Raw genomic sequence first — 23,161 nt, 5'->3', positions numbered from 1 at the left:
AATACTTTCTGTGCGCCCCTCCAATATGTTAAATTATTAACAAATAAAATCATACAGATATAATAGGAAAAACGGCTAAGTAATGAGACAGCAGACCATTAATGCAACAAATTGAGAAGTCAATGTTAGGTTAACATACGGTCTCAAACAATATCTGTATGTTCTTACAATATACCTAGCTCATAAGGAACCTTTTCCTTATTTCTTTGTCTTTGAGGGACTGGATATAATCGTGTGGGGTTTTCAATTATTAGTTAAAGCATGTTTGCATTTGATTTATTTGTAACTGAAATAAGTTATAAATGTTATTACAAAATAAACCCCTCTACATTCTTTTGTTTCCTCTAGCGTCGAACTTGCAACCAATACAAGGGCTCGGTCAATGTATTTATCCTTGTGGATGTGCTTTAAGTCGAAACCTGTTTAGTCGATGTTAGGGCATTGTTTAAGAAATACCTTAATATTAATGTACATCTATAAAGCTGTATATAAACTGTACATCTGTGAAGCTGTATATAAACTGTACATTTTTAAAGCTGTATAAAAACTGCTCATTTTTAAAAACTATGTATAAGCTTTACATGTAGATTCAACCACTGCACCTCAGTGTGCGATACGATATCTATCAACAGTTTATCAGATGTACAGTTTATATAAAGTGACAGCTGTACAGTTAATATACAGCTTAACAAATGTACAGTTTGTATATACAAAATGTAGTTTTAAAGATGTACATTTGATATACACCTTTACAGATGTACATTTGATATGCATCTTTAGAACTGTACATAAAGATTACTTGTACTAAAGTAGCTGTGTAAATATAAATCAACATGCAGACATCTTACACATTCAGGCATCAAAATTCAATACGTTATGGTTATATTCTTTACAAAGCACAATCAGATGCTCCACAGGGACCGCAGAGGTCGAACCCTGAACAGTTGGGACAAGTATGGACACAACATTCAAGCTTGATACAGCTCTGAATTTGGGTTGTGATTAAATAGTTGACACAGAATAGGTTTCAGACACAGAATGAATGTGGTCTAAGAACTAAAAAAAAAAATTAAAATTGGACATTTACCTATTATGGTCCAATATCCAAAATCTAAATACATGATTAGATTAAGCATATCAAAGAACCCAAGGAATTAAATTTTGGACCCTTTAGACCTCAATGTGGACCCAAATATAAACTAGAGGCTCTAAAGAGCCGGTATCGCTCACCTTGGTCTATGTTCATGTTAAACAAAGGACACAGATGGATTCATGATAAAATTATGTGTTGGTGATGGTGATGTGTTTGTAGATTTTACTTACTGAACATTATTGCTGCTTATGTAACAAAAAATTTGTTCCGGCGTGACATTTGTTCCGCTGGAACAAATTTCATAGGAAAAATGTTCCACCGGAACTTATGTCACAGAAAATATGTTCCAGCCCTATAAAATTTGTTCCGGAACTAATATTTTAACCAAGTGTGAAAAAAGTACCGGAACAAAAATCACAGCACCCTGAGTTTTGTTCCAATATTAAAATTTAAAAAAAAAGTGAAATAAGTTCTTGTGATATTAGCTTTGAACGAAGGTATTTTAAAGAAATCAATGGAAGTGTTCTGCTCGAAACTATTTCACAGAAAATAAGTACTGTGCTTGCATGGGGTACATTTGCAATTGAAGGCATGACTGTAGGATGAAGAAATAAAAGCGATGATAATGTATCCTAATTCATATCTATGTTTTATCGTTTACAATGTATGTCATGGGTATTTGAGACCTCCTAGTTTTCTGTTGATCTGTCATGGGTGTTCTATAATCATACATGAACTTAGCTATGGTCATTGCACAGTTTTAAAAGAGTGTGTCTTTTGTTTCTTTATGTCTTTTAATATAACTGATCAGTCACTTTGTCCTTTTTAAAAAAATGTTCATCTTTAACTATAATACATATGTACCTTTTTTTTCGGAATGACTTTTATTATTATTTCTTATTCTACTCTTTCCTGGTTCATAAGTGTCATTTTTAGTATTATTGATTGAGTATGTTATTAAACTTTTGCTTTACTCCACATGATCCAAATTGGATGTTTAGGCCAAATAAAAAAGTATGTGTGGTTCCAGTTACATCTGAAAAAAAGTTAGGGTAGGTAGGTAGGGATTTTTTTTTATTTTATGTTTTTTTTTTACATTGAGTCTATGGGAGCATCATTCTGACTTTAACAGTGCTTAATGAAAAATGACAATAAAATCTTTAGGGTAGGCTATTTTTAAGCCGAAAAAGTAGGGACGGTAGGGTTACTGGAACCACACATATATTTTTATTTGGCCTTACACTTTTTATTTATTACATTATCAATATAATACATGTTTTTTATAATGACTTTAAACTCACTGATGACAAGTGCTCAGTATATAAGATAACTTGTTTAACCAGTGGAACATATTTCACAGACAAGGAACTTATTTCACCAGGTGAGGAACAAATCTCATAAATCCAGAACTTATTACACCAGGTAAGGAACAAATCTCACAAACATGGAACTTATTTCACTAGATGAGGAACAAATTTTACCAACCAAGAACTTATTTCACCAGGTAAAGTGTGGAACTTATTTCATAGAGATGGAACAAATTATATAGAAATTGTCTGTAAAAAAAGTTCACCCAGAACATATTTCCTGTGAAATTAGTTCCACTGGAACTTTTTTCACAGGAACAAATTTTGGCTCACACTTACAATTATCTCTATATATAATGAACTTGGCCCAGTAGTTACAATGGTAAATATTTTTGTAAAAGATAACAATAATTTACGAAAAATTGTTAAAAAAAAATTCTATAAAGGACAATAACTCCTTAAGGGGTCAACTGACCACTTTGGTCGTTCGACTTATTTGTAGATCTTACTTTGCTGAACATTAGTGCTGTTTACAGTTTATCTCTATCTATAATTATATTCAAGATAATAACCAAAAACGGCAAAATTTCCTTAAAATTACCAATTCAGGGGAAGCAACCTAGCATAGAGTTATCTGATTCACCAGAAAATGTCAGTGCATATAGATCTTGACCTGATAAACAATTTACCCACTATCACTGTGCTTAAACGGCTGTGGGTAATTTAAGTTACCCACAGCCCAAGATGGAGCCGCCTTGCGTCGGTTAGATACTTTTCTTCTATAGAATAACAATACCACGAATGCATCAATTAAACAACTGAATTTAAAAGTTGTAATAATCGTTTAGGGAAACCCCTTAACTGGAAAGGTGATTAAATTCTACAAAATAAACGATCACAGCACAATTTTAAAAAACACTTAGGCTGTCCGTAACTTCAAAACAACTTGTCCGTAACTTTTTTCATCATACCAATAGAGATGTCCGTAACTTTCAAAGAATCGACATACGCGGATGTAATGTTTAAACTGATGATAGAGATTGCATCGAATACATATTCACAAAACGAAGTAGATGTCTAGTATGATATAATTCATTGTATCGATGGAAGACAAAATTGGGAAAAATATGAAAAAAATCACGATAAATCCGCAAAACTCGGGTCTCATTTTGTATAACGTCGGGGTAACCGAATCGCCTAGTTCGGAGGGTTGTTTCCGATCATAGCAGATAATCTGTTGAAACATCATTGTTCGTTTTTATTTTTGAACAAGTAGACTACACAAGTATTTTTTACACATACATGTAGCATGTATACACTTACTGGTTTTCTGCCAGCAACGACAAGGGTAGCGTGAATCCGGGGTTTTGGAGGGGAACCCAAATTGCCCAGGCATGCAGTTGATAGACTATACGAGACTTAAGTGAACAAACTTTTCCCGTCTTTTTGAAAAAGCCAAAAACACTTTTCTCTCATCCTCACAAAAACAAATCCCATCAGCATTGACAGTAAAATAAAAGGGGTGTCAATCTGGACACACTGGGACGTTGCGCACGGTGATATTGCGGCACCCTGGCCGATCTACAGTAAATGGGAAAACTTAAAAAAAGGACATTTTGTATAAATGAATAAACCTAGTTTTACAGCTAGCTGTATATTTCATTTGTATGCAAGTTGCATTAAATTTTATTAAACTGAATAAAACTAAAAGACACAATAGGTAAAAGTCAGTGACAATAAAAGGAAAAGAGTAGTCAACATAGTGTAACAATTCGACATAGTATATAAAAATATAAATAACTACGTAGGACAACAGGGTAATTTAATAGTCTAACAACCCCTGATAACATACAAAGAGAGAAAAAAACCATACCTGATAACATACAAAGAGAGAAAAAAAAAACATACTGGGAAACATATTCAAAAAATCATAACACTATAACTAACTGGTGGGATGTATAAATACCGAGCCGCGTCAAAGAGTATTTATCAAAATACACATAGAAAGAAACAGGGGTGAAGGTAAACCGCAAACATATTATTAAACTCAAAACATTAAAGAGTATGGAAAAGCCTTGGTCTGACAAGCGAAAAACGTCGATAAGACGCACATTTGTAAATAAAAGTTCAAACCATAACCAGGATGGAGTACCACAAACCCCACATAAAACTTCTGTGGTGTAAGTATGATGCGTTAATAAAATCACATTTGGTGGTGAATGAGTAGTATAAACGGCCGCGAAGGTTACAAGTATGATGTTAATTGTCTTCTAATTCTTCATGAAAAACGTCGCAAAAGGTACATTTTGTATGAATTAAATATCAACGAGTTTAGAGTCCGCCATCTTGGGCTGTGGGTAACTTAAGTTATCCACAGCCGTTTAAGCACAGTGACTATCAGATTTGCTCTAAACGCTTTGGTATCAGAGATAAAAGCCAAAATTTACATTTACCCCTATGTTCTATTTTTAGCCATGGCGGCCATCTCGGTTAGTTGGCCGGATCACCGGACACATTTTTTAAAACTAAATCCCCCAATGATGATTGTGGCAAGGTTTGGTTAGATTTGGTTCAGTAGTTTCAGAGGAGAAGATTTTTGTAAAAGTTAACGACGACGACTGACGATGACGACGTCAGACGACAGACGCCAAGTGATGAGAAAAGCTCACTTGGCACTTTGGGCCAGGAAACTAAAAATCTAAATACATGATTAGAATCAGCATATCAAAGAATCCAATATATTCAATTTTTGTGGAAATCAAACAAAAGTTTTAAACCCTGATTTGGACGAACTTGAAAACTGGGCCCAGTATATCTAAGTACATGTTTACATTAAGAATATCAAAAAACTCCAACAATTCAATTTTTGTTAAAATCAAACTAAGTTTTATTTTGGACCCTAATGTAGACCAATTTGAAAATGGAATAAAAACTTAAGAATCTAAATATACGGTTAGATCTGGCATATCAAAGAACCCCAATAATTCAATTTTTGATGAAATCAAACAAAGTTTAGTTTTGGACCCTTTTGGCCCCTAATTCCTAAACTGTTGGGACCAAAACTCTTAAAATCAGTCCCAACCTTCCTTTTGTGGTCATAAACCTTGTGTCATCCTATACTTAATGGAAAAATTAAATAAAAATATGGGGTCACTGTTCACAATTTGCCTTTGAAAGAAGCATACATTTTTGTTAAGATACTTTTTTTTCTGTTGAACTAAGTAATAGAAGAAAAAAAGGTAAAATTGAAATAAAAAAAGAACTAAATTACAGAAATCGCTAAAATTTTCAATAGTTTAGTTTAAGTACACTTCATTTGAAAAAAATAATAAAAAATATAGTTCACTGATGAGTTAAAAAAGTGAAATCAATTTTATCCAGAAAAATGGTATTTTTTTCACCAAAGGGATATAATTTGGAGGTTTTTCAAAGATATAAACATTTTAAAAGTCATTTGGGGCCAAAATGCATTGATTTGTTTGGTTGATTTTTGTACCATATCATAAAGTAACAACTAATAGTGTAAAAAATAAAATTTGTAATGAAAAAACAAATGTTTCAATTTTTGCTGATTTTTTTGTACCCTCAAGCCTTCTTAAATTTCATAGATTAATTACGGATGTAACTATAATATTTGTGTCTAGGTTACATTGCATTATTGTTACACTAAAGACAGCAATGTACACTAGATATATTTAACTTAAACCTTCTATAGGTTAATTGCTTTAGTTTTTTTATATGTACTAGATAGTACAAGTAATAATGATGATAATAATAATGTTATTATTCAACAAATAGTTTTTAAATAGATGTACCGGTATGCATTAATTGTTGTGATGTTCTTAAAGATACTAAAATTGAAAATGGAATCGGTCTACCCTGAGACTACTATAACACATTGTGTTATAGTAGTCTCAGCTCTACCCAACCATGTATTCCGGCAATTAGTCTCCAATGTAACAATAATTATTTTATTATTGTTACATTTCAATGTAACCATAGCCAGTGCCCATAATCTTTCAATCGGTTTAATTTAGGTCTGGAGCTGGCATGTCAGTAACTGCTAATAGTCCTTAGTTAAATTATTTATCATTGACATTTTGCTTAGTTTCTTCTGTTTCCTACTCTGACATAGACTCAGACTTCTTTTCAACTGAGTGTATTGCTATTTGTTTTTTTATAGTACATTTACATTGGCTAGAGGTTGAGATCTCACAAGACATGTTCGACCCGCTACATTTTTGCCTCTGTCCCAAGTCACGAGCCTTGTTACTCTTGTATGTTTTTTTAATTTTAGTTAATTTATATATGTTTTTGGAGTTTAGTTTGATGTCCATTTTCACTGAACTAGTACACAATTTTATTAAGGGGCCAGCTGAGGGCCACCACTGGGTGTGGGATTTTCTTGCTGCATTGAAGACCAATTGGTGGTATTCAACTGCTCTTTGGTTGGGTTGTTGTCTTTTTGGCATATTCACCACTTCCATTCTCAATTTCCCTAAATATAGTTAATATATAACTTATACCGGTATAATATGACCAACAAACCATGAAAATTAAGTCATGGCCAAATGAACCCTGCCAGAAAGACAAGTACACCTCATAATCATTGCATACACCAAATATTGTTTACCCATTGCTTTTTGTATTTTAAAAAACTAGACCAAAACACAAAAACCTTAATATTGACCAAAGAACCATGAAAATGAGCCAATGTCAGATAAAATCTGCTAGTAGGACATGTACAATTTACAATAGATATAAGAAGATGTGATGTTGAATTTGGAATTTGATCTAATCAAAATCAATAAAATAAGGGGGGAGATGTTAAACAATTTCAGAAAGACACCATAACCATAGATAGCATTGCATGGTATCAAAGAGTCTGTTCAGCTCAGTGTCAAAAACATTTCTTCAGGAATGCTGACAACTCTTACACCAAAATGTTTTCAAGTACGTTTTAAATAATCTGGTTTAGTGTGTTGGTCTAGTGAAAAGCATTGTTGTTGTCTCCAGGGAGGAGCTTGTAATTAATCGTATATCATTAATTGTTGTCTGTTATTTTTTATTTGAATTGTTTCCAGTTTTGTCATGGCAGGGCTTTTTATTGCTGACAACATGGTATGGGTTTTTCTCACTGTTGAAGGATAATTACCAACAGCTGATTAAATCCACTTCAGCTAAACTCTTTTGGATAGTTTTCTCATTGGTCATCATACTACATCTAATTTTATATTTATTATCGTATCACAAGATCCAAAGGAAATGTTCTTAACTCATTACCATAATCCAAAAAAAATATCATTGCTATTGCGAAGAATGAAAAATCATAAAAACTAGAGTAACTCCACAAAACATAAGATTGAGCAACATGAACCCCAATAAAAAAAGGTATTAAACACAGTAGGGTAAGCATTTGCTAGCTGCACCCATCGTTTGGCTTATAGTAAGCTTAAGGTGGTACATAACACTAAAGGGAGATAATCTGTAGATCGGCTTAAAGCTTTTATCACTTTCTATTGTAAAGGAAATATTAAGCTTCTCAATGACCAAAATTTATGTTTAGTTGGCTTGCTTTATTTTGTTTGTAAAAAAATTTGCTTAAACATAGTAATTATAAGTGACATCTGCGAGCAATATACATACCGTAGGTTAAACCTGAAAACATTATGTTTAGATTCATAAAAACCAGGAAAAAATTCAATCAAATCTAAGTAAAGGTAAACATGTTCAACACCACCTATTTATATTCTTTAAAGATGTCAATTTTAATTACATTAATACATTGACTAAATGTTTGTGTTAAACTTGTAAATATTTCCTTCCAAAGAACTGAGTTTTCTTCTCAAAGGCTGGAGATACTATGGGTTTGTTGATTTCATAAAATGGATTCATGGAAAACTGTAAAATAAAGAAAAGAAGATTGTAGTATGAAAAATAGCAAATACTATTCATCGAGTCCATGTGACAGCAATTCAACAAAACAAAACACACAAAATACACTAGAAATTTACAATTAAGGGGAGCTAACTCTATAATTAACTATCAACTGTGTTTCAAAATTCCTCTAAATTGCTTTCAAGATTCTTACAAAAACTGGCACTTAATTAACAAAGAACATTAAAATATCGCATCCACAAATAAACATTGATCATTAATGTAAAAAAAATTGGGGTTGTCATATTGTAGCCGACATTTGGCACAATCTAAATTCATGGATTTTTGATAAGGTTCTTATCGAAATTCAACTTAATTTGAAAATTTTCATTTTTGGCCTCTATGAAAATTATAAACTGAATTTTATTAAGAATAAAGTTATATTACTGACGAAATACTTTATTCACAGATGTAAGATGCAAGATATAAAACCTAATATAAAAGGTCTTCAAAATTACATAAAAGAAAACTTGATTTTAGAGAAACATATTTCTTCAAAATACTAAAGTATGGAAGAACACAACTTGTACTGGAACCCCTGGGCTAAGGTTTTTGATTAAATTGATACATGTATTTCTCTAATTTTTGTGCTATTTTCACATTTCCTGACCGGTGTGAGAAAAATATTTCTCCTCACTAGTGAAAAATCTGTTCTCGGCAAATGATTAGTCGAAATTTAATTATGACGTCTAAATGTTTTGTTTTCTTCTGAATTTTCCTATTGTGACGTCATGAAAAAAGGCGACCATGCCTGATGACGTCGCATATAAAGAACACAAGTTTCTGAAAATCTTTTAAAAAGGAGGATAAAATTCATTAGAGAAACAGATTCCTACACTATAACTCGTGTATTACGATATTTCTCCACTCTCGACAGTTAAATTTAGTTATTTAAAGAGCTCGGCAAGCCTCGCGCTTTAAATAATAAAATTTAACTGTCTCGAGTGGAGAAATATCGTAATACACTTGTTGCAGTGTAGGAATCTATATGTATATGAGCATTTGAAATTATTTGTACACTGTTATACCATACCATATGTATGCTCATATATTTCTCGCACTACTGTTACTATATGAATGAAAATGTTATTACTATACTTAATCCATAGATTTCTAAGTGTTAGTTCACAGAATGCTTGTTATGCTTATTTATTTCATTTGCTTGCTTATTGTGCCACAAGATAAATATATGTTGATACTTGTAAATTCATGAAGAAAAAAAAGAAATTAGAAAAAAAAAAAAAAAAAATTAATGTAAAAAAAGAGAATATGCTATGAAGTTATTCTGTCAATTTTTCGTATCAATTTAATAAAACTGTTGGATATTTTGGGCTGACAAACTTCTTAAGGTGGTACCTAACACTACAGGGAGATAAAAGGAGCTGTCTCTGAACAAGTACCAGTACTCTCTGGTGTTCCTCAAGGAACAGTCCTTGGACCCCTACTGTTCCTGGCCTACATAAACGACATGCCAGAAACAGCAACATCGTCAGAGACCAAACTTTTTGCAGACGACAGCCTCCTCTATCGAACTATCAGTAACCAAGCAGAAAGTGACCTACTACAAAAAGATCTCACATCATTAGAGGATTGGGAAGATAAGTGGCAAATGAGCTTCAATGCAAAAAAATGCATTGTAATTAGAATACAACCCAAGAACCGTCCTGTAATACCAACTAATTACAAATTACACGGACACACACTGGACACCGTTGAAGCTAGTAAATACCTGGGAGTTACTATCAGCAATAATCTAACCTGGGACAGACACATCGACAACATAGTGGGAAAAGGAAACAAAACACTAGGCTTCATACGACGTAACCTAAAAGATTGCACTAAACCGGTCAAAGCAGCAGCATATTCAACAATAGTAAGACCTTCAGTTGAGTATGCTAGCACAGTATGGGATCCTACGAAACAGGCTAAAATAAAAGCAATCGAGCAGGTACAGAAAAGAGCAGCTAGATTTGTTAACAACAACTAAACAGACCGCACACCTGGCTGTGTAACAAAAATGGTAACATCTTTGAAATGGGAAAGCCTTGAAGACCGCAGGAAACAAAATAGGCTATGCATGCTATTCAAAATCCAACATGATCTGATAGACATAGATAGGCACCAATATCTAATGCCAAATGATAGCCGGACCAGAGGTAAAAACCGCTTCTTCCAAGAAAGGGCCACAACAGACGCCTTCGGACAATCATTTTTTCCAAGGACCATTAGAGACTGGAACCAACTGCCAACATCCGCAACATCAGCTGACACAGTTGATGGATTCAGAGCTGCCCTGAAGGCATGCTCTGTGAAAATTGAGACAGTAACATCCTGTAAATAGTTTTATTTGTATATATATAGAGAACGTTTTATCCTGTAAATAGCCAAGAGAAAACTTTCTGTGTTGTCTGACATTGCGTTAGTTTTCGCGGGACCTCATACATTCAAGATTTGAATTCGGTTCCTTACCTGGAAGAAGAAGAAGAAGAACTCTGTAAAGTCAGCTAAACGTTTTAATTACATTGTGTAGTAAAAGGAATATTAAGTTTCTCAATGATCAAAATTGGTGTTTCTCAAATTGCTATATAACCAGTGTAATTTTTCTGACAAAACAGTTGGTTCAAAAATTTTTAAATTTTTATATTTTAATTAAAGTCTCATGGTAAATACTTTGACAAAATTTTATGAAAATTAAACGAGCCAAATTAATTTTAGTGAAAGTGTTGGGTACCACCTTAATATGTGAAAAATTACGTTTTTTTAATATGGGACCCTCAAAAATTTCCTATATGTATTTAGATGTAGTGAAAAAAAACTTTAACTAGGTGCATAGTTCAGTTTTCTTTCTATCTGATATCAGTGCTACTCATTATTAACCTCAGACTTACAGATAATTACAATGTTAGTTCAATGTCCTGGATCTATCATGAAAATAGTGATTGATTGGTGTTTAAAGTACATCAGTTTTTGTTGGTGGAAGAAGTAGAATTGCCCAGAGAGAACCACTGTTTTTTGCCAAAAACTGACAACCCTAGTCAATTATAGTTTGAGTTAAACACACCTGCCATTTATGGAGTTTGAACTGACAACCTCAGTATTGACAGGCTAGTGATACAGTAGTTGGACTATTCAGCCACAGGGATCCTTTGAAAATAAAGAAATGACATATTCCCTCCTAGCCTTGGACACTGGGGACCATTTAAAAAAGTTTGGACAAATACCAGCATGGACAAATGGAAATGTCAAATTCCCCTGTCTAGCCCCTTTTTTTAGTCATTAGTGAATCTGATGGTACACCTTGCACTTTGAATGGCAGTACCGGTATTACTCTTACCTTTATATATGTCTCGTAAATTTCATTGAAGAAATTCTTTATACCATCTTCATTTTTAACTTCATGAAGCATTACAAACCTCATTCCTGATACACAGTTAAGGAAACAATACTAGTTAAGGGGGCTCGCAGGTCTAAATCAAATTTTTTATTTAATATAAGATTTCACAATTTTTTTCTATAAATAAACTTTTTCTTATACCTAATAGAAAAATAAAATAAAAAAGAGGGGTCACCGATCATTTACGCTCACAATCTGCCTTCAAAAGAATCGTACTTTTTTTCTGTTGAACTAATAGGAGAAAAAGAGGTAATATCGAAATAAAAAAAGAACTTTATTACAGAAATCGCTTAAATTTTACAATTTTTTAGTTAATGTATAGCTTATTTAAAAACAATAATAAAAAATATAGGTCACCGATGAGTAAAAAAGATGTTTCAATTTTAATGCAAAATAATAGCATTTTTGCACCAAAGGGAGATAATTTGGAGCTTTTTCAATGATATAAACATTTTAAAAGTCTTCTGGGGCCAAACCGAATCGATTTTTTTGGTTAATTTTTGTATCATATCAAAAAGTAATAACTAATTGTGTAATAAATAAAATTTGTTATAAAAAAAGTTGTTTTTTTGCTGAAATTTTTGTACCCGCGATCCTCCTTAAAGCCATTTCAAAGAACCTCTTGACATGCTTGAGTTGTAGTGTAAATAAAATTATTACATTGCTTTTTTTTTAGTGTCTCACAGAAAGCTTATAATGAGCAGTGTTTTGATGACAACAGACAAATGAAATTATGGATTTATAAATAATAAAGACAACTATAGCGATAGCTTATAATGCAGTATGGGTTATGATCATTGTTAAAGGTAGAACTGTCACTTATATGATTGATTGATTGTTTGTGTTTAACGACACTTTTAAGAACCACTTTTGGGCTTTTTCGAGGTCGCCAGTTTTTATTAGTGGAGGAAGCCTGAGTGCCTGGAGAAAACCAACGACCTTCAATAGGTGACACATATGCCTGTTTGTTAACTTCTATATCATTCAGTCTCTGGTGGAGAGTTGTCTCCCTTGCAATCGTACCTTATTTTCCTTTTTTCCATTCAAACACTCATTTACAGCCACATAGTCAAAAGAACTCAAGAAAAAAAAAACTATAACTTTCCATAAGTAAAACAAAATGTATATGCCTATGGGAGATAACTCTACATCCAAAACTAATTCACCTGTACAAGTATTTATACAAAAACACTTGTGAAATATCAATGAGGGGTGGTAAAGGGTTATTTTCGTGCAACGTGATCGCCGTTTTTTATTTCACGTTCAACGTGTTTTTACTTTTTTATTTGATGTTCAGTCGTTCAAGACGGGGGCCTCGTTCAACGTGTTCTGCTTATTTAATTTTACGTGCATCGTGATTTTCAAAGTCTTATTTGCGTGCTCGGTATTTTTCAAATAAAATTCAAACACTTGGCAGGGATCTTCAAGAAATACTATTTTAAAAGCCGTAAACCAATTATATCATAAATGTGTATACTAAATCGGGAATATCAAGTAAAACAAAGAGTTAATATATACAAGAAGACAGTGACTCAGTCACAAAAGGTTTAAATAAAAGTATTTATTTTTCGTGCAACGTTCATTACATAAATTATTTCACGTTCAACGTGAATTATGTCTTATTTCACGTTTTTTTCGTGCAAGCACCACCCTTTGCCACCCTCATCAATGAAAGTGAAATTTATGTTAACTTTAGTTAGGTTAGTTTCCCTCATACATTTCTAATCAATCTTCCAGAATTCAAAATTATTGCAGATTTAAATATTAAAGTCCTTGTTTGCACATGTGTTATCTTTCAAATTTATGAATTATTATTTACATCATTATTATCGTTAATATATTTGAAGGATACGACTAGCTGTTACGAATGCTGAGACAAACCACTCATTGAACTTGTCAACAATCTTGAGATACATGTTATTTGTTGCCCACATCTGTTCGTCTACCAAATCTAAGGACTCATGGGCTACAAACTGGTTTAAGTGTCGATGATCATCTTTCTGAAAAAATATATAATAAATCATGTTTATCTATTTTAAGTGTCGATGGTCAACCTACAGCCAAGAAATCACCTCTGTTGAAATTCTGCAAACATCCCATAGAGCAAACTACATGGATGATTAATATTGTCCATATGGTATATGTCCCTGTTCTAAGCGACATGTACACAAAGGTCATTGTCCTCATCTTCGCTAGCGAAGATGCATTGTCCTATGATCTTTCTAAAATATGATACTTCCAAAATGACTGATCTGTAGTTAGGTGGTCAATCACTGTTTTGAAATATTCAAATGATTGAAAAATTGATTTAAGGGAAAATAACACTAAAGGGAGATAACTCTGTAAAAGCTTCTCAATGATTAAAATTTTGTTTGTCAAAATGCTATATGTCCAATGAAATTTTTCCAATACAATGTGTGGTTCAAGTTTTTGAAATTTTGATCAAATGATCAAGCTTAATATTTTTTTTCAAAATTTAATTAAAATTAAATGAGAAAAAATTATTTTAATCAGGGCCTTTGTACACTATAAGACTTGATCTTCTTTCTGTAAAATATATAAATCTCACTCTGCATGTAATACAATTGGAAGGAACAAATGCATCTACTTATTATTGTACATATACATGATATGAATAACTCTATTTACTACAAATTCTTCAAGAGGAGATGAAAAATCTTCAGTTCATTTACATAACACATTTATGGGGGGATTAAAAAATGGTTCGTCATGTTTAACCCTGCCAGATTCATTACATGTATGTGTCCGTCCCCAATCTGTAGCCTCTTATTAAGTGATTGTTATTGGTTCCTGTCTATCATTTGTTTTAATTTTTTTATATAAATGAGGAACATGTATTTTTTTGTAGGTAGTTTTCACTTTTAAAATTTTATTGTTCTATCCTTTTATAGATTACTATAGGTACAAATGAATGTGTTTTGCTCATTATTGAAGGCTATATGATGTTGAAATCATTGGCAAGAATACTACCATTTGCTGATATGCAAATCAAAACATAAAGCATGCTATGTATGTGCCTGTCCCAAGTCAGGAGCCTGTAATTCAGTGGTCGTCGTTTCTTTATGGGTTACATATTTGTTTTTCATTCATTTTTTTATATAAATATGGCCATTAGTTTTCTCGTTTAAATTGTTTTACATTTTCATTTCGCAGCCTTTTATAGACTATGCAGCATTGTTGAAAGCTGTACAGTGACCTATAGTTGTTAATTTCTGTGTCATTTTGGTCGTGGACAGTTGTCTCATTGGCAATCATATCACATCTTCTTTTTTATATGATTTATAAGAATAATACCTATCATATGTATACTAAAAAGTAATGTCGACAAACCTTTGGTTCACTACTTCTACTTCCAGGAGAAAACTCCATTTCAAATATTGGGTTGTCATGGTGACCAACTATCACAAAATAATAATTCCCAGCCATCTTTTATTTGCCTTCATTTACTTTTTAAATCTCAAGTTCTGGAAAAAAAGATTAGTGAATATTCATTAGTACATGGGCATACATGTATACTACATGTATGTAGTTCATATAATTTGAAAAGCAGGCAAATCAATTGATTATTAATTTTCACAATGCATGTGATTGTGGTAAGTTTACTCTGAAGTTTCTCTCTATATTCTATAGCTAGTATTAATGGCATGGTAATGAGTGTTAATGTACCAACTCAATAAGCCAGCTTGTTCCCTGCAAATAACTCTGGCTGCTGTTAACGGATTTACCATTAGCAGCAGACCACATGACTTTGTCAAGTAGAGTGACCATGGTGACCAGAATCAAGACTATTGAATCTAAAGAGCAGTATTTGTGGATTTCAATTGGAAAATGATGAACAGACTGGTTGCTGTACAGTACGTCTTTCTATGTTGTGATGTTACACTATTTTTTTCAGGTAAGGGTGAAGGTTGCTACAGAGGGACAAAAGATACCAGAGGGAGAGTCAAACTCATAGATAGAAAATATACTAACAACACCATGGCTAAAAATAAAAAGACTAACAGACAAATAATGGTACAGAAGACAAAACATAGAAAACTATAGACTAAGCAACACGAACCCCAGCAAAAACTGGGGGTGTCAGGTGATCTCAGATGCTCCAGAAGGGTAAGCAGATCCTCCTCCACATTTGGCACCCAAAATGTTGCTTACGTTATTACAAATTGCAATTGGTACCTATTAAAATGTTTATACCCGCTGCATTTGTGGCTGTCATTGGTTGATGTGGTTCATATGTATTAAGTGTTTCTAGTTTCTCATTTGTGATATAGAATAGATAAGATCATCGATTTTCCTGTTTTGAATGGTTTTTTTCATTAGTTTTTGGGGCCCTTTAGGCTAAGCTTGCTGTTGAATTCTTAGTGTAAGCCATGGGCCAAGGCTCCGTGTTCAAGACTGTACTTTGACTTACAAAAAATGTATAATGGTTTACTTCAATAAATTGTAACTTGGAGTCTTGGATGGAAAGTTGTCTCATTGGCATTTGTATCACATCTTAATTATTTGTATACCTGGGGTTGAAGTCATAAAACTTTGCTCAGTGCTCGGAGCACAAAAATCATGCTCGAAACATGAAATCAAGCATTTTGATTGGTTGATTCTCGAGTCTGAGTACAAAAATCGTGCTCGAAAGTTTTATGACCGTAAGGCCTGGTATGTATACATGTACATGGATTCCACATACATGTATATGGACAAACAAGGTCTGCAGATTTAGTCCCTTAATTGCTTATTTTGAGGTTCTTTTTTTCAAATATTCATAATGTTAGCTTTTCTGTCATTTCCTAGAATGGGGGCTTACTGTTTGCCCTGAGAGTCTGTTGGCCCTTGGTTTGTCCTCCTTACTTTTATTTAAGGAATTGTATTACTGTAATATTTTTTCTGTCCATGAAGAAATAGCATCATAAATGTGGTGCACACTGAATAACCCGTGTAGCAGTACAGTACAAAAACTGTTTGGGCTAACAAGATAATGGTTTAAGTTGCTATCAAAAGACTCACAATTGTAAGATGAATCTCCTTGTTTATATATTCTTTTATGCAAATGCCCCTCCCCCTTTTCAGCAATATTGCAGTTTATCAATATGACAATCATTTAAAATTAACTTAAATTTGTAAACATAAGAATGAATTGATTTCATCGTTACATATATTGATACCTTGTCTTGTAACGTGTTATTTTTACCTGAAGAGAATTGTTTACAAATTTTTCATGTTTGTTTGTGGATGTCAAAATGAAAATCGATAAGTCTAGAGTAATACAGAAAGAAAGATCCGAGAACATCCGGAAAAAACAAAACATAGTCCCGTCTTTATGCTATTATAAATAGACATATCTTGGATAAATGTTCATAAACTGATACAATTCAAAATACTTAGTAAAATATTATTTATATAATTGGCTTATCAAATAATGAATTTCTTCAATAAAAATAATATTTAAGTAAATTATTGCGCGGCGTCAAAATGGCTGCCATGACATTTTTGTAGACGCAGAGAACTTTCATTTTGTACCTGTATCTGCATGACTCAGAAATATTTATGAACTAAATTGCACGAGCATTTAAAGTAAATCACATACAAGATATATCAGTACACCATTCAATTTCTCAACTGTTGACATGCAGTGAAAAAATATAAAAACATAACTTTCATCATTCATGTGCAGACTCATCTGCATGCCAAAGGCATGTTTCCCCAACTTTTTACAAAGCACAAGTCTTAACAGTTTTAATCTTGGTGATCAACCTGCCAGAATTTGAAAGTTTCACCGAACTCCTCTGACTATTTTTAGCCAAACTTAGGTACCCAGCTCAAATTTGATAGCCTGGCTGGGCATCAAGCATTGTCAAGTTCTTGCCAAACCTGGTACTAACTGAATATTTTCCCTGATTTTACATTATCGTGTTGTCCAAACATAAGATCTATCAAATTTTGTGGTAGTAAGATGCATATTTTTAGAGAAGGCAAACATTGGCAAAGATCAATATGATTCAATTATAAATAAAAACTGGAAAAAAAGAAGGTTTATACAACGCTCTTTTCTTAAAAATTTGAAATAAAGAAACATTTCAGTGTTTATTGCATGATCCCAAAAGTTTAAAATATTCAGAGCTCTTGTCCATGGTGTCAAATTGGGGACATTTCAACTAATTCTTATGCAATGAATGACATGCAAAAATCATAATTCCTCACACAATTCATAAAGAATATGCCATTTCACAAATTATGTCATGTTCATTATTGTTCAGTGTTCATGGGCCAGGTTGAAGCCCGCCTCCCAGTGTAGGGTTTACTCGCTGAATTGAACACCTATTGCTCTTTGGTCAGGTTGTCTCTCTGACACATTGAATGATTTTCCTTCTCTATTCTATGTTCTGAGTTATTACAAATGTACAGTGTTCTCCCCAGGCCGATATGACGCTGCGGTACCGCAGCGCCTTCATAATATTTTCGAAGATCCCGCAGCGTCTTAATTGTCCGCTGTCCCTTAATACTTGATCCCGCAGCGTGTTAATTTTCACATTTTCATTATAAATGTTGGTTAAAATTGTCAAGTTGCTCATCACCGCTGAGAGGTCGGTCAGTGTTACGCAATAAGTTTTACCTGAGCCACGCTTATCTCAGTCTTATCGGACTATGTTATCATGTAATAGCGTACATGATCATCAAGAAGATAGATATTTGTAGAAGAAAATTAAAAACAGTGCAGAAATTGAAGAAATATGAATAGATCGCAAATACATTGTATTTACGCATTGTGTATGTGATCACTTGACCATTTAAATAACGAATTTTTTCATTGGTCGAGAAGAAGAATCTATTTTAACACGACCAATGAACGTGATGAATACACGTGATAAATTTGAATACACATTGCTAAAGATATTTACGATGAAAATTATGAATGAGAGTATTTGTAATTGAAAAAAATAAAATAAACTTTGATTAAAGATAAAGAGAAGTGATTTATTTTAATAGAAAGTGAAAAAATGTTATTTGCAAGGTAAATTGTCTCAAACTGTTGTGTTTTTAGAAATAAAATGATCATTGAACCTCGATCGTAAAATTCTGTTCGTCGGGAAATATGTGACAATCAACACGGGTACGGAATTGCTGCAGCTTCTATATAATGTCACTAGTTGATAATTTCAATGGTCTTAACTTTAAAAAAAACTTGCAAAGTTTCGTTTATATCTACCTGCAAGAGATAGGATTTAACAATAATACCACACGGAAGCGTAATGTAAAACTACGGAAACTTGTCAGCTGTTCATTTACATATTTTTATTTTAAAAAGTTGTATACCAAATATGATCAAATATCTTAACCATATTCGTTTTTTTTTAAATTCTGAATGAACATGTTCTCTGCAAATAACAAAAGGGTGACTTCTAAGCAAAAGGCAGATGATGGAAGTAGAAGTTTTTTTTCTCAGCCTAATGACTTAAAGGGGAATACACCTTCCTCTTCACTGTCAGTATAAGCAGATGTCATTGCTTCTCCTAATCCCAACATAGCTAAAGTTTTAGCAAGTGATAACAGCAAGCACCATGTTTCTGGTTTCAATGACAATTAAGTGGCTGACTGAGTTTTCATGGCTTACAAATGTTAAAGGGGGTATAAGCAAAAGAGGATAAAGACAAAATTGAGGAACAGACTGTCCAACAAAATAACACTATCTTGAAACATTATCCCTAGAAGGAGCAGAGATGAATATTTATATTTTGACTTATAAATAACTTTTGTGTTTAAAATCAATTTATTTCATATATATATATACATATATTCTTGTAATTCATTATTAAATACTCTGCATTATCAAACACATAACACAAAGCATTATAATTCATATTGCATGTCATGGATTAATGACTGATTGCTTCAGATCACAAAAGTTCACTCTAAAAAAAGAGTTACGCGCGCTTAAATTTTGCGCCTTAAAAAAATCCTGGGGAGAACACTGATGTATGATTTATATTTACCCTGTCCTACTCAAAATTCACAAATGACTCAAATTATTATGAAATACAGAATTTTGTGGTTCATTTCAGTTACCCAAAGAAATAAATGGCTTCAGGGGGAGGCAATCCGTTCAGAAAGCCATCAGCCACAGATCCAAGACAAAAGAGTACATGGCAGAGAACAGCTAGTGCCTCGGACAAAGATGATAACATTAGCCTGAACAGTTTACCTAATGATCTTAGACCAAATAACTGGGTTAGTATCACAGATAATTTGGTTGTAAAAAACAAAATGACCATGACAGAGGGGTTGGGGTAGTACTTCTTAATCGTAAGCTTTCAAAGATCAGAAAGACAGAAATTGTACAGAGATTTTATTACAAATGTTCTTAAACATGTTAAAAGTTTTAAAAGTAAAATATTTATAGTTATGATATTGTAAATATTGTAAATAATATTAATCTACTATTTGTCCTGAATTATTAGTCTTAGGCATTTTTATTCACTGTGTTTATCGTCGATTCATTATTATCCCTTTCAACGCTATACACGGCATATGCCGCGATGACATACGCCGTCCGCCACTGCTATTCGCTGCATATGCCGCGATGACAACGGATTTTTCATAAGGACTCTTAAACCATTCGGTTTTCATTCGGGTCCTCTCTAATTTTTCCTTGTATGAATCGAGGATATGCAAGGTCTCATTTGCGCTTGAAATCCCGGCAATTTTTATTGTAAAATCATGCAGTAGAAGGAAAATTGAAGGAAAATAAAAAAAAATATTTTGACAATTGCAAATGGCGGAAATCGGAAACGAAGCTGTAAATATGGAAATATTTCAGCATTTCTATGGCGAAACTGATGACGAGGATTAGTGAAAAGGTTTCTTGTTATCTCAATGTGTTTATTACATTCAATTCGTGTGGGAAATATGATTTGATCGATCATTACGAGACGTAGAAAAAGGGGGGAAACGGAGGTTGACTGAAAATTTTGAGGACGGAGCCACTGATTTGTGCCATGATTACATAATACGTTGTGTATGGTGCAATACGCTACGGAATCGAGCAATTGGTGTCTTCTTTATTATATGGCAGATAAAAAAACAAAATAGATGAAGACAAAAAGTAGTTTTTATTCAAAATTCAACACAAATGTAACAAATTACACCTTTTACCTGTTAATTACCTGAAAATGCAGGTAACCTGATAAAAATTTTACTGAAATAACTGCCTAACATTACAGTTCATACTCTCCTGAGCATTTTTCATGCAATAACTTTTTCTGTATCTCTTGTAATAAAAAAGATACAGCAGTCTGAAAAGGAATATACTGTTCTAATGAATGAACACAAAAAAAATGCAGCAGCAGCAGCCATTTTTCTATTTTTTTGTGTAGCGTTGAAAGGGTTATTTGTTGGATACAGATAATAATGTATCATGGATTTTGTGGGTGTCAATTATATATTGCATCTATGAAAATATGTTTTATTCTTGTTTGGTTTGCAGTGTTATGCTTAACATTTATCATTTACTGATGTTGCATACCTAACTAAAAATCTTACTTTTATGTTTTGCACCGCTACAGAGTGTTTGGATTTGAATCCAGGTTTAAAAGAAATTATATCAATTAAAGCCTGTTGAGATTAAAGGCTTGTTATACATGTATGTTAACTGAAAATGCTTCAGTGGCATTTCAATTTTCATTAGTTTTAACTTCTTGTGAGAGGGGTATTCCAAATGGTTAATATATTTTAAAGAATTTTATGGAAAAAATCCAGACCATTTGTGTAATCTAATGAAATTACATGGTGATTTCACTGAACAGTGATAGGTTTTAACACAGGACTCTTTTGAAAGATAAGTCTTTTCTCAGATTAAATTTTCATCATCAACTTTATCATCACCTCATTATCAACAACATCAACATTGTCACCAACATTATCATCAAAACATCAACTGTATCATTGTCTATATACAATTCACAGCTCTATATGGTGTTTGTTCACCAGTTTTATTCAAATAATATTTATACATGCGCACATACACCATGTACACACGTAGTAAGTTATATTTAGAACTGTAGCTCCTAGATCTGTATAATGTAGACCATTCTTCTTACTAAATTCTTAGTTCCTACTCAATTATTTTCTGTTTCATTTTCAATTTGATGATTTATTGTAAAGTTCAAAGATATTAGGTTTTAAAGTTGTTACCCTATACCAGATTTATAAAACTAGACAAAAGTTGTTCTAGAATCCCTTGGTTTGCAGATTTTGGGTCTAAATTTTAATTTTTTATATATACAAAAATGTAGTAGGCTGTGTTTTATATGGTTAATATAAAATAGTCGAGTGTACGCTCACAGTTGACCAGAAATGAAAATAACAGCAGTTGGCAATGTGCAAGAATACTTATGATGGGAAATGGTGAAAAACTGTCACATGGAGTAACTCAAATCCTTTTGTAACTGTCCACAGTGGGCAAAACATCTTGATTATGTGTATCATTTTGCTTTTCACACAAGACAGCTAGCTGCTGACATGCACAATCATTTGATATTATAAGCATATCATACATATAGCTAGGGATTCAACATTTTTAAAATGATGAAAACTTTTAGGTGAACTTGGGTTGGAAGAGCAATTACAATGGAAAAGAAAAGTACACCCAACATATGCATTGTTGTTGGTGTATAATTCTTAGCCTTTTTTTTAAATTTTTTTTTAATATTAGCCCAATTTATATTAGATAAAATGATTAATAATGAAAAGAGAAATTCTTAATGAATCTCTTTGCATATAATTTACTGCAAATCAGAGCTTTCAAAAGAATAATAAACATGATAAAGGCCAATAAATATATATAAACGTGTTTACTGCCTCCTGGCATAAAAAATAGAAAAGGTAGGAAGATAAAATGATTTTTCTATCAATGAAAAAGACATTGACAGGGCTGAACAAAAAATGTGGGTATTTTGACTGGGCATACCGTTAAATGTTCCATAAAATGTGTAAGGGCATGCATGAAAATTAAGGCTAGATAAGGAGGCAGGAAACCATTTTTTTATATTTTTGTCCTGACGTTTTTGCCTGATGAAAGAAGAAAAAACAAATGGTTTTTTAATGGGTATTTTCTTCTTCAAATAACAAGTTATATAAACTTTTGAAAGCTTTGGTAAATTGAAATATCTTTAAAATATGTAGGACTTTTCTGATTGGAAGCCTAGTAGAACATTTGATAATTCTAAACGAAGGAAAAAGGGAAACCCAGAGAGAGAAAGGGAGCAGTCATTGTCTCAGGACTCGCCACCGCCATCGGAACAGCAACACAGAACGCCCTCTACATATCCTCGTACCCGCATCACTCCTAGCACTCCTACATCACAAAGGGTAGCCCTAGAAACCCTTAAACAACAGCTAACTTTTAGTGACAACGAGGAA

The 23,161-nt window shown here is 32.8% G+C and overlaps 3 protein-coding genes across 33 annotated transcripts in view; 1 reads left to right on the top strand and 2 right to left on the bottom strand.

The window, feature by feature from the left end:
* LOC139486305 (uncharacterized G-patch domain protein DDB_G0278987-like) overlaps nucleotides 1–18,779 on the bottom strand; it is a 27,916-nt gene extending 9,137 nt beyond the window's left edge. Inside the window, exon 1 of the mRNA XM_071271151.1 lies at nucleotides 18,775–18,779. The gene's annotated coding sequence lies outside the window, so the exon portion shown is untranslated. The remainder of the gene's footprint in view (nucleotides 1–18,774) is intronic.
* LOC139486307 (trafficking protein particle complex subunit 2-like) lies at nucleotides 8,175–23,095 on the bottom strand. Of its 3 annotated transcripts, none has more exons than XM_071271155.1 (5): nucleotides 23,077–23,095; nucleotides 15,083–15,216; nucleotides 13,584–13,731; nucleotides 11,672–11,757; nucleotides 8,175–8,301 (listed from the first exon to the last, which is right to left on the bottom strand). In XM_071271155.1, exons 2-5 carry the CDS (start codon nucleotides 15,176–15,178, stop codon nucleotides 8,203–8,205), a joined length of 429 nt encoding a protein of 142 aa, XP_071127256.1. In that variant the 5' UTR covers nucleotides 15,179–15,216; nucleotides 23,077–23,095; the 3' UTR covers nucleotides 8,175–8,202. The 3 variants fall into 3 exon arrangements, with proteins under 3 accessions (XP_071127256.1, XP_071127254.1, XP_071127255.1); XM_071271153.1 differs by lacking the exon at nucleotides 23,077–23,095 and adding an exon at nucleotides 16,938–17,031; XM_071271154.1 differs by lacking the exon at nucleotides 23,077–23,095 and adding an exon at nucleotides 16,912–16,983.
* LOC139486302 (pericentriolar material 1 protein-like) overlaps nucleotides 17,198–23,161 on the top strand; it is a 55,526-nt gene continuing 49,562 nt past the window's right edge. For 20 of the 29 annotated variants that reach the window (XM_071271137.1, XM_071271136.1, XM_071271134.1 and 17 more), the window contains exons 1-3: nucleotides 17,198–17,320; nucleotides 19,807–19,972; nucleotides 22,925–23,161. In XM_071271137.1, the coding sequence (XP_071127238.1) occupies nucleotides 19,823–19,972; nucleotides 22,925–23,161 (387 nt within the window). In that variant the 5' untranslated portion in view covers nucleotides 17,198–17,320; nucleotides 19,807–19,822. The remainder of the gene's footprint in view (nucleotides 17,321–19,806; nucleotides 19,973–22,924) is intronic. The other 9 variants (XM_071271144.1, XM_071271143.1, XM_071271139.1 and 6 more) reach the window with 4 other exon arrangements.

This window comes from Mytilus edulis, chromosome 8 (genome assembly GCF_963676685.1).
Source record: "Mytilus edulis chromosome 8, xbMytEdul2.2, whole genome shotgun sequence".
In the NCBI taxonomy this organism is placed as follows: Eukaryota; Metazoa; Mollusca; class Bivalvia; order Mytilida; family Mytilidae; genus Mytilus; species Mytilus edulis.
Note: the sequence above shows the minus strand (reverse complement) of the source record. Positions and strands in the feature narration are given on the sequence as shown.

Bases quoted from the DNA above. Each gene is read 5' to 3' on its own strand.
- LOC139486307 (XM_071271155.1), bottom strand. From the start codon at position 15,178: ATGGCTGGGAATTATTATTTTGTGATAGTTGGTCACCATGACAACCCA. The intron at 13,732-15,082 runs GTTTGTCGACAT...ATATTTTTTCAG, and splicing joins GTAGAAGTAGTGAACCAAAG to AAAGATGATCATCGACACTT. The intron at 8,302-11,671 runs GTAAGAGTAATA...TTTATTTTACAG, and splicing joins TTTACGAGACATATATAAAG to TTTTCCATGAATCCATTTTA.